We start from the raw sequence: 12413 nt of genomic DNA on the forward strand, positions 1-12413 counted from the left end.
CCTTGTTACTTATACAAGCCTTAAACATACAAATGCACTTATATAAACCTTCAATATACTTATATCGGCCTTAAACATAAATTATAATACAAAATATAGCACTGAATCAACTTACAAACAAATTCAACTTATGAACAATCGCTCGGAACCAATTGCGTTCGTAAGTAGGGGAGCGTCTGTATATATATATATACATATATATATATATATATATATATATATATATATATATATATATATATATATATATATATATATATATATTTATATATATATATATATATATATATATATATATATATAATTTGAAGGAAAAAACATCATATTTTATTTTACACTAAAGTAGGATTCGGTGAATGCGCATATGGAACTGGTGGGCTTCGGTAGCTCCAACAAGGTTAAGAATCACTGGTCTAGGCAGTAAGGAACTGAAATGCAATCAATGATGCACGGCAGTGTAGCTTCAACAATTTGACTGCATTTCAAACTACATAAAAACTGTGTGCAATTTACTTTTATCTAGAGCTGGGCAATGAAATGATAACGATAATTAGTGAAATATTTTTTGTCAACAATAAGAATGAAAAACTCGATAATTTTAAACTCCAATTACACCACCTGGCCACCACAGAGAACATGGGTGCTGTTGCTAGATGAACGCTAGTTACAGACCAGTGCTCAGGAGAAAAAGAGGATGATAAGGAAACATCATTTTAGGTTAGCAATAGAGGCTAACACGGAGCATGAACGCAAAAGGACAATAACACCGCCAAAATGAGCTATTATGAGATGCAGGACAACACAGAGATCCACTACAAGATCCAAGTGATTTCTCCCTGGTGTTTTCTCACTTTTTTTAAATGCCTCATACCGTAATCCCTCGAATATCGTGGCTTTAACTTTTGCTTCACCACATCGCAGATTTTTTTCTGGGGGAATTTTTTCGAATTAATTTTTTTGTAAGTTCATAAAAATGTGAAACTCCACGCTGAAACTCGCAAGCGGAAGACACTCCCCTGTCCTCTGCTTGCTACTAGGACTCAGCACTGAAGTAAAAAAAATATATTTTTGGGAATAAGGAGGAAAGTCATTTATTTACTTATTCACAGAAGTTTGAAATTTCAAATTTGAAAGAAAAAAGATGATAGTTATCGTGATAATTATCAAAAGACTGATAATTTTATTTAGTGTGATAACAAGTTTCTAGTTTTATCAGCTCTACTTTTATCCAATTCCAGACCAATCAATTCATAATGCCCAGAAGTTAGGAGAGCAAAAACGCACGGAAAATTTACAAAAAAAGTGTATTGTTCTACCTGTTTAGCTGCCTCTTCTGGAATATCCAGGTCCCGAAGTTGCTGAAGATAAACAGGATTAACATCCTCATTTGCACAGTCTGAGGGTCTTGGGTGCTTTGATGACTCCATATTTACTTGCAGAAAAAGAAAAGTAAACACCCAGAACTAAAGTAAACTTAGTTTTAGTACAGACAAAAACTTAAGACATTGAAAGATCTTGACTAAAGTAATGCTTTGAACTAAGAGGAACATTGTATGTGTTGAAAACGTTCCGATCACATACAGTCATACCTTGAGATACGAGCTCAATGCGTTCTGGGACTGAGCTCGTATGTCAATTTACTCGTATCTTAAATCAACATTTCCGATAGAAATGAACTAAATAAAGTTAATTCGTTGTCACCCTCTGAAAAAACAAAAAAAACAGGATATTACAATGGAAAAACATTTTTATTGGTTGTAATTCACCATCTACTAACAAAGTAACAAATAACTAGTGGTTATGATGTTTAATAATAAAATGAGACATTTCATACAACGCGGAGTTCGCGGATGGGGGAGAGAGAGAGAGAGACTTGATGGATGCGCTCGTAATGTAACAAACTTAGATACCTATACACACACTTTAAAAAAAAGTTTTAATCTTACGTTACACTAAATTCAAATCTTCTTGTGCAATAACCAAGGCAAAGAGGTTAATCTAATCCACCGTGGCGAACTTCCTGCTTCTCCATACGTATTGGCGAGCCAGCTCAGTCACACGTACACTACTCATGTTTTACGATTATTTCATGCTTAATATTGATTGTCATCATACGCCTTTTCTTTGCATTACACTTCATTGCACCAGCTTGCTTTGGATCCAATGCGTTTCCCTTAATCCTGTAATGACTAACGCAAAAAAATATGGAAAAAAATGCAACGCTCCGCCCAATGCTCGTAGAGATCTTTGCACGAGGGAGATGCGCCGAGAAAGACAGTGCACTGAAATCATAAAGAGCCTATAGCAGCCTGGCCGACTCGAATGCTCGTATCTCAAAATTTGTCTCGTATCTCAAGGTAAATATTTGCTCGGAATTTTACTTGTATCTCAAATTCCTCGTATGTCAGGGCACTCGTATGTGAAGCTATTACTGTATGGCCATTCATTCATTCATCTTCCATACCGCGCATCCTTGAAAGAGTTGCAGATGTTGCTGGAGCCTAACCCAGGTGACATCGGGCGAAAGGCAGGCTACACCCTAAACTGGTCGGCAGTCAGCCGTTGGGCACACAGAGAGACCAACGACCATCGGCACTCACAATCATACCGCCATCAGCGGGAATTGAGTCCGAGTCTGGCGAGGGAACATCTACACCACGAGGCGGCCCACTTAAGGCTAGTGTGGGCATATTACACTAATTCCTTGATTTTCTCGGCCTCTTGCGGCCTGGACACCTGGCTGTCTCGAATGGTCGGATCTCAAAATGTTTCTCGTATCTCAAAGTAAATATTTGCTCGGAATTTTACTCGTATCTAAAATTACTCGTATGTTGTGGCACTTGTATGTCAAGGTATTACTGTATTAGTAAAAGGAATGGACACATTTCAAGTTATGTCACGATTAGCAGTAAGACAAACAAAACATTCCTGGCAGAAGGGAATTTAACATGTAGGCAACGTGCATCCAATAAACGTAGTAACTGGTTGGTAATATAAAATAAGGAATATAACTATACAATATATATTTTTACTATCAACTATAATCAATCGTGTTTTATTTTAGAATGGAACGATGTCGTTTGCACATGCCAGCTGTCGCTTTAAAATTACTCGTCCTTGTAGCAGATGACTGTCAGAAGTGAAATAAAAGCAGGATTGATTACGCGTTTCACTGCATTATTTATTATAATCTGAGACTAAAAAATGCCCTCTATGACTGCGGAATTCCTCGAGTTAGTCTTTCTACCACGTGCCCTACGCATGGAAAAACCATTTTCCACTGGAACAGATTTGGGATTGACTACAGTCGTCTGGCGGTCCGAGCTAGCCCGCAATAAACACAATCCAGTTTACAAATTGACGGGCCAATAATGATATAAAGGGACGCTTGATTAAATTATGACTGCCTATATTAAATCTAAATGCCACAAATACATCTCGTCCGTAAATCTATAAACACTTTAATTGCGTTTGAAATGCTAACAATTAGTAACACCGTCAGACACATTCCTACCAACAAAACAAACAAAAATAATAATATGTAGCTACACACCTCGGTTTTTAGTAGTATACTGTTGTTGTTTCAGGTATGTTGCCGACGTTGACTTTGCAAAGATAAACTTCTCTTGTCTGAAAGAAACTTCTTTCTCTGGCTGCCTTGTGTAGTTGAAGACTATTCTCGCAAAATTGCCGTCATTCAGTGTATGGAAATCCGGCAAACCAATCTTCTTTCGAACAAACGAAATTATGACAGCCGCCCCAAATTTTGTTCATAGTCTGGATTTACGGTAATCCCATCCAATGAAGGTTGCCGGATGGGAAAGACAGTCTTCAGAACAATCATAACGCAAACCAACACAAATTACAACCTCGCGTTCAAAATAAGGTGTTTCCATGTATGTGTACGTGTGTATGTGTATGTGTATGTGTATGTGTGTACGTGTGTATGTGTGTATGTGTGTACGTGTGTATGTGTGTACGTGTGTATCTGTGTACGTGTGTGTATGTGTGTGCGTGTATGTGTGTGTATGTATGTGTGTGTATGTATGTGTGTATGTATGTGTGTATGTGTATGTGTGTGTGTATGTGTGTGTGTGTATGTATGTGTGTGTATGTGTGTGTATGTGTGTATATATATATATATATATATATATATATATATATATATATATATATATATATATATATATATATATATATATATATCAGTGGCGGTCAATGCATTTTCTCGTAGCGCCTTCAACGAATCAATCCAACCCTCAAAAACTATTTTATGGCTATAAAACCTCTACTGCAGCTAGAGCTGCGACACATCAAAAATAATCAATAAATCAATGCACAAAAATGGGGAAAAATCCACTTACTAGCAGCATTTCATGACTAAATACAAATACTGGAGCTTTTCAGACATTAAAACCAGGCCAGGGGGGGGATTTTCAAGGGAAAAGACAGCGATGAACGTCAATGGCGTACGGGCAAACATTGCCCGAAAATGGAGTGAAATCCAGCCGAAAACAGCATTTATTGATTAAATACAAATACTGGAGCTTTTTAGACATCAGAACCGGGCCCGGAGTATCATTTCCCCGGTGAAAAGACAGCGATGAACGTGGATATGTCCATACGTGAAATGACAAAAAAATCACTAAAATTAGGTAAAATCCACTTCCTAGCAGCATTTATTGATTAAATACAAATATTGGAGCTTTTGAGACATTACAAACAGGCCAGGGGGGTGATTTCCTCGGGAAAAGACAGCGATGGACATCAATGGCGAAACGGCAAAAATTAGACTGGGGTAAAATCCACATCCTAGCAGCATATACTAAGAAAATTGAGGAGCACTTCACAGAAAATAACCCAAAGAAGATGTGGCAAGGAATACGACATATTACCAACAACAATAACAATAATATGTCTGTTAACGCAGATGCCTCACTAGCGGAGGAATTGAACCGTTTCTTTGCCCGCTTTGAGACTGACAAATCAGACCCAGTCTCAACACCCCCTCCACCACCCTGCAGCAATACACTGACGTTCCGGCAACAGGAAGTGAGACTGGTAATGCGGTCTGTGAACACCAGGAAGGCTGCTGGCCCAGACGGAGTACCTGGGAAGGTGCTCAAAGCCTGTGCTGACCAGCTGGCTGGAGTCTTCACAAAATATTTCAATTGTTCCCTGCAACAATCAATCATTCCATCCTGTCTGAAATCTGCCACCATTATCCCTGTCCCCAAAAAGCCAACCATTGACAGCATGAATGATTATAGGCCTGTTGCACTCACGCCTGTGATCATGAAGTGCTTTGAAAAGTTGGTACCCCGCCATATCAGGAATACAATCCCTCCCTCAATTGACCCTCACCAGTTTGCTTATAGAGCAAACAGGTCCACTGAGGATGCTATTGCCATTGCTCTTCATACAGCACTGAGCCACCTGGAACACCATGGGAACTACGTGAGGATGCTCTTCATTGACTATAGCTCAGCCTTCAACACCATAAAACCGGACATTCTGACTGACAAACTCTCCCACCTTGGACTATCCTCTTCAATCTGCTGCTGGATGAAGAACTTCTTGACCAACCGACCACAGACTGTTAGACTTGGTCCCCACCTCTCTTCCTCCATTACACTGAGCACTGGCTGTGTACTGAGTCCTCTTCTGTACTCTCTGTACACATACGACTGTACACCCACCCACCAGTCTAACGCCATCATCAAATTCGCTGACGACACCACTGTGGTCGGACTCATCTCAGGAGGGGATGAGTCGGCCTACAGAGATGAGGTCAACAAATTGTCTTCGTGGTGCTCGGTGAACAATCTCACACTGAACACCACGAAAACTAAATAAATAATCCTGGACTTTCGCAAACACGGCACAGATCTGGCCCCACTCCTCATAAATGGAGTATGTGTAGACAGGGTCCAGTCCTTTAAATTCCTGGGGGTCCACATCACGGATAAGCTCTCATGGTCTACAAACATCACGGCAGTGGTGAAGAAGGCTCAGAAACGACTCCATTTCCTCAGGGTACTTAGGAAGAACAACTTGGGCACCAAGCTTCTGATAACCTTCTATAGAACCACTGTAGAGAGCATCCTGGCATACTGCATCACAGTGTGGTACGCTGGAAGCACGGCGGCTGACAAAAAGGCCATGCAGAAAGTGATTAACACTGCCCAGAGGATTGTCGGCTGCTCTCTGCCCTCACTGGAAGACATTGCCAGCCCTCGTTACCTCAGCAGAGCCAGGAACATCTTACCACCCTGGTCACAATCTGTTCCAGCTGCTGCCCTCTGGCAGACGCTATAGGTCCCACAAAGCACCGACAAATAGGCTTAAGGACAGTTTTTCCCCACATCCATCAGAACTCTAAATTTGCGATAACATAACACACATTCCCTTTTGCGGTAATATGAAAAGATGTTTGGGTGGTGATCTGCCTCCTACTAGCTGACTGAAGGTAAGTGAAAGACAGTGAGAGGTAAGCGACCTGTATCCATAACAGCAGAATGCCAAATTACAAGATTCCGTAACTATCACTTATTTAGGTCTTTTGCCGAGTAAACACAGCTTATGGAGAAGCACCACCAATTTCGTCACACGCAGTTTCTGGGTGTGATGACAAGTAGGCTTTTTTGTTGTTGATAATGACGACAGGGCCTATGTCCGATTATTATTATTATTATTATTATTTAGTGATTAAATACAAACACTGGAGCTTAAATACAAACACTAGAGCTTTTCAGATATCAGAACCGGGCCCAGAATTGAAATATTATTTAGAAATATAGCCATATCATACCTGTCAACCTCTGCCGATAACTGCCCTTATAAATGATTATGATTCCTCTTACAAACCCCAAAAAAACCTTACAAACACCGTACGAGTCGTATTATAGTCACCAAAAATTCTTTTTAACTGTACACAATATCCATCCTCCTTTCTTTATTCCTTCTTTTCTATCGCCATCGAAGCTAATGATGAAAGTCGAGCCTGTCATATTTCCGGCATAGTCCGTCTTGAAAATGGCTTTAAATAAACACAACAATATATTTGCTTCTGCAGCTAAGTTAACGCAATGAAAGTGCCAACAAGCCAGCAAAATGCCAACGCCTATGAAAAATCATTGTGGGGTTGCCAACTCGAAATCTGATTGGTTAAAAGCAACAGTCTTGTTTAATGCAGCAGACCCCAAAGAACTGATTGTGAAGGCTTTGAGGCAGATTTGATCTGGCAACAAATAATGGCTGAAATGTGATTGGTTAAATCCTTCAATATGAAAACACACATCTGGAAGCAGTGCAACCAGGGGGGAAAGCAATGAAAGGAAGCTAACAGACCATTTGGAATAATAAGTATTGATGGACAAAATATAATATGATTCAGATATTTCTTAGGCCAGCAGAGAAGGCCTTGAAGGCCCTGACGGCCCAGCACTGATATATATATATATATATATATATATATTTATATATTTATATTTATATATATCTATCTATATATATATATATATATATATATATATATATATATATATATATATATATATATATATATATCAGTGGTGGGCCGTGCATATCACACCTGGGCCTTCAGTAGTGCTACGTGTGAATCAATCCAACCCTCAATAAGTATTTTATGTCTATAAAACCTTTAATGCAGCTACAGCTGCGACACATAAAAAGAATCAATAATAACCTCAAAAATTTAAATATTATTTTGGAAAATAGACAGTTTACTCAACAAAAATTCTTTTTAGTTATACACAAAATCCATCCTCCTTTCTTTCCTCAAGAAGATTTCAATATACCTTTGTTGTACAGATTACACGTGCGTTTCAGGTCCATCAAGAAGTTCCTTTCTATGGCCATCAAACCTAATGCTGAAAGTCTAGTCTGTCCTGTTGTATTTCTGGCATAAGTTTTGATTCTATTTAGGGCTGAAAACGTCCGTTCAAAAGAAGCAGTGGACACGGGGATGGTCACTGCCAAACACACTAATGTGTACAGCTGCCCCATTCTCTCACTCGGATTTTTCTGCTGAAGGAAGTCACTCGGATTTTTCTGTTGAAGGAAGTCAAGGAGATCAGTGGGAGATTTTCCTGCAAAATCATCCATGGCATACATAACAATCAGTTCTGTTCTTAGCCGAGGCAGATCGAAAAGTCTTCCATGGCTCTGCGTTAAGCTGAAGAAGGCTGCATGTGGCAAAGTTTCCTGGTATTCCTGAAACATCTGCGAATCGAGGAGGGAGAGAAATATCACTCTTTCGTGGTCTTGAAATCTGGTCCGCGTCTGGCAAATAATATTGTCCAGAATCCTGTCGTGAAGTTGTTGGTAGTGCACGCTAGAATTTTGCGCTTGACCTCTTCGTGCGCTTGGAGCACCCGCACTGCGTTCGGTGGCCTCGTAGATTTCCTCATATCGGCTCCTCTCGCGTTCAACTGTGTCACAAAACTCCTTTACTCTTGCAAGACAAAACTGTACATCCAGTTTGTGGTTCTGTAGTATTGAATAAAGCATGTCTGAATGCTCAAAAATGCCATTAAATGTGTGAAGAAAAAAACAAAATTCAAAATCATCCAGATGCTTTAAATCCATCAGCACACCGCACAGACTCCTCGTCGTACTCGTCATGATGCTCCAGGATGTGATGAAACAGTTCCTTTAGAGCAGCTCTCTTCTCAAATACTGTATTGACCACCCTGGATGCGTACTGCCACCGTGTTGGTGCCACACGGGGCAGACGCCACTGGCAGATTTCGTCCAGCAGCTGTGTGCGTCGAGGCGATCTCGAAAAAAATGCAGCAAAGCCATTCAGGTGAGCAAAAAATATCTTGAATAAAGCTAACGGTGCTCTCTCCTTAACTTTAGCCTTCACCCCATTTAATCCAGAAGACATGACCGCTGCACTGTCATAACACTGTGCCACAACTTTACGCAGACATTAATTTTCCACCAAAAATTGAATGATGAGACCTGCAATGTCATCGGCTCGCTTCCCACTGGACACATTTTCAAATCTGACGAAACGCTCCTTGACACCTTTGCCCGTGACGTAACGCAGAACCAGGTCGAGCTGTGCTGCATTACTCGCGTCTGTCGTCTCATCCACCATTACAAAGACAAACTGTACTTTTTTTATTTCGCTTCTGATCTCTTCCTCCATCACTTCAGCAATAGCAGTGATCAGGTCGTTTTGTATTTTGCGCGACGTGCCTCTAAATACTTTATGAGTGGACAGGTGGTACTGTAAATCCGTGTTTTTCTCAGCAATGAGAGAAAGAAGTTCCACATAATTTCCTTTGTTTGGGGAGGCAGGGCTTTCATCGTGTCCCCGAAATGAAAGTTCCTGCTTGCCCAAAAAAATGACGCAGTTGTTAGACGTACAGTTTTAGCACCTATCCATGATTCCTTAACTTAGTCTGATCCCCTCTAACAACTTGTGCGTGTTCAGCATCGAAGGAAGAGACCAGGGTTTGCGCGTTACTACACAGATGATTTATTCCTGATATTGATCCTTACAGAGCTCCGGGTCCCTTTCCCAAATATAAAACCAGCTGAGCGTCGCCGTGCTTCAGTGGAGGATGAAAGAGACTAAAGTCCAAACCCGCGTCTGCCCAATTATAGTATAACAAAGATGAATATTCATTCGCTGATTTTAATTATATGTGGACTGTCCCACGACGTTCTGGAGCGGTGTCCTCTCCTAGAATCTGCTTGGCCGTGAATCCACGTCTGGCCTGGTCACCCTCTCCGCGGGGATTCCTTTGTCTCTGGTTTCACCTGGACCATCGCCCTCTCCGCGGGGATTCCTTTGTCTCTGGTTTCACCTGGACCACTTATCACATGGACCACACCTTGAAGCAGAAACTCAGACAAAATACCTTTTGTTCATTGTAATTGAGTTGAGAACAATAGTTTTAATCTTACTGTGGTACTATATCAAAATGAAACAGCAACAATAAAATGAAGGAGTAAAATATGTCATATTCTTCACAGTCTATCAAACTTTTTAAGATTTCCCTAATTTTCTTTACCTTTTCGTTATGGCGCTCCGTTTCCCTCCGCACTTGCCCGTTTAATTGTAACTCCACTCGAGTATCTCCAAAAGTTTTGGAGCGGACTGTTGCTTGTAAGTGTCCGGCAGAGCTTTGGTGTCTCGTTGCTGCTTTGGTTAAACAAGACAAATTTGCAAATCCAGTGTTGCTCCAAACACCATGTCGATCGGTGGCAAATAACAAGCACTCCCAGCAATACAATTTGCTGTGTTCATCGGAGCCCGTGAGCCAGGGATAGCGCTCGTAATTAGCGCACTGAAAGGTCCGAACACACCCTTTTCCCGGCTGTAACAGGCTTGCTAGCTTCGGAGTTGACCACCCTTTCTTAATGATGTCCGTTTTTTCTGGAAAAGTCCGTATGGAAAATGGCTTTGCCAGCAAATCTGCAACCGGATCCATTTGCTTTCCTGCGTTGGCCATTGTGGGTGGAGTTTGCTAGTCTGGCTGCCTCATTCTGGCTTTGGCCCGCCTAGTCTATAGCAAGCCAATAATAGTTGGTGAAAGCAATGACGTATCCCAGCCAGCGAAATGCCAATGCCTGCGAAAAAGCATTGTGGGGTTGCCAACTCGAAATCTGATTGGTTAAAAGCAACAGTCTTGTTTAATGCAGCAGACCCTGCAGAACTGATTGTGAAGGCTTTGAGGCAGATTTCTGATCCTGGCAACAAAAATGGCTGAAATGTGATTGGTTAAATGATTCAATATGAAAACACACATCTGGAAGCAGTGCAACCAGGGGGGAAAGCAATGAAAGGAAGCTAACAGACCATTTGGAATAATAAGTATTGATGGACAAAATATAATATGATTCAGATATTTCTTATCCCAGCAGACAAGGCCTTGAAGGCCCTGACGGCCCGCCACTGTGGTACCTCGTCATACGACCGCTCGTCATACAAAATGCGCGTCTTACGGGGGAAATTTCGATCGAATAATTCGCCCGTGATGCGGTCAAAATTTCGTGATGCAACCAAGCCAGGTGTCCATGCCATTTTTTTTTGCATATCTTTCGTGTATAACAATATTTACGAGCACCGGATGAGTTATTCAGACCAGGAAACGCACAACGCGCGGGCAAAAAGAGGGCTTTCTGGGTCATGAAGTATACTCGTGCACACAACACCCATAGGCAATGGCAACCTTTCTCAGAATAAAACTTCATTACCCACAATCAATACGTGGGTAAGCTCAACTATTGTATTTCCTGTTATTCTTTCTAAGGAAAGAAGGTCCCGCGATCGTTCTTTAAAGACTATTTCTCGTTAGCAAGTGGTCGTGCGTTATCCTATTGTGATGACATTTGTATGCGACATTATCGAAATATTTTGAAGGGTAGACAAAAACAAACAACTCCTGATGCGTTCGTTTTGAAGACTTCGGCGGAGCGGCCAGGTGGTGTCAACTCGTAGAACTACGTAAGGTAAAAAAGATTACAACAAATTTAGAATTTAGTTTTGTTTGAAGTTACATTAAACGTTGAGTGTCTGTATATAGTTATCCAAGTTAATTTAAATTTGTTTGTTCGTTTACGAGTGCATTGTTGCCGTGGATAAAGCCCCCCCGCCTCCGTGTGTATGTCGTTCCCTTCCCCTCCGCGAAATGCGTCTAATTTTACTTCTATTAAACACATTTTATTACTATCAAACCACTCGTTATTTATTACTTTGTCAATATATGGCGAATTATAAGAAATAAAACATTTTTTTCAATCCAATATCCTGTTTTGGGTGTTTTTTTCAGAGTTGGAACGAATTAATTTGTTTCCCATTCGTTTATATATATCAGTGACGGGCCATCAGGGCCTTCAAGGCCTTCTCTGCTGGCCTAAGAAATATCTGAATCATATTATATTTTGTCCATCAATACGTACTTATTATTCCAAATGGTCTGTTAGCTTCCTTTCATTGCTTTTCCCCCTGGTTGCACTGCTTCCAGATGTGTGTTTTCATATTAAATCATTTAACCAATCACATTTCAGCCATTATTTGTTGCCAGATCAGATCTGCCTTAAAGCCTGCACAATCAGTTCTTGCGGGCTCTGCTGCATTAAACTAGACTGTCACTTTTAGCCAATCAGATTTCGAGTTGGCAACCCCACAATGATTTTTCATAGGCGTTAGCATTTTGCTGGCTGGGACATGTCATTGCTTTCACAAACTATGATTGGCTAGTAGGCAGGCCAAAGCAGTACCGAGGCAGCCGAGATCGCAAACTCCACCCACTATGGCCGACAGAAGCAAAAACAAATAGATTCTGTTTGCTCACAAAGCTATTTTCTAGATGGACTTTTTCAGGAAAAAATGGACATCATTAAGAAAGGGCGGTCAACTCCGAAGCTAGCAA

The 12413-nt window shown here is 40.8% G+C and overlaps 1 protein-coding gene and 1 long non-coding RNA gene across 4 annotated transcripts in view; both read right to left on the reverse strand.

Annotated features, from left to right (window-relative positions):
- LOC144075585 (putative peptidyl-tRNA hydrolase 2) overlaps positions 1-3959 on the reverse strand; it is a 26378-nt gene extending 22419 nt beyond the window's left edge. Inside the window, exons 1-2 of one of the 3 annotated variants that reach the window (XM_077602802.1) lie at positions 3554-3959; positions 1317-1432 (exon numbers count right to left, since the gene is read on the reverse strand). In XM_077602802.1, the coding sequence (XP_077458928.1) occupies positions 1317-1427 (111 nt within the window). In that variant the 5' untranslated portion in view covers positions 1428-1432; positions 3554-3959. Of the gene's footprint in view, positions 1-1316; positions 1437-3553 lie in introns of all 3 variants that reach the window. The other 2 variants (XM_077602801.1, XM_077602800.1) reach the window with 2 other exon arrangements.
- A 5528-nt stretch (positions 3960-9487) lies between these two features.
- On the reverse strand, positions 9488-10597 carry LOC144075922 (uncharacterized). Its single transcript, XR_013300671.1, has 2 exons — positions 10050-10597; positions 9488-9850 (listed from the first exon to the last, which is right to left on the reverse strand). It is a non-coding gene; the product is annotated as an uncharacterized LOC144075922 (long non-coding RNA).
- Between the last annotated feature and the right edge of the window lie 1816 nt (positions 10598-12413).

This window comes from Stigmatopora argus, chromosome 6, assembly GCF_051989625.1.
Source record: "Stigmatopora argus isolate UIUO_Sarg chromosome 6, RoL_Sarg_1.0, whole genome shotgun sequence".
Taxonomy (NCBI): Eukaryota; Metazoa; Chordata; class Actinopteri; order Syngnathiformes; family Syngnathidae; genus Stigmatopora; species Stigmatopora argus.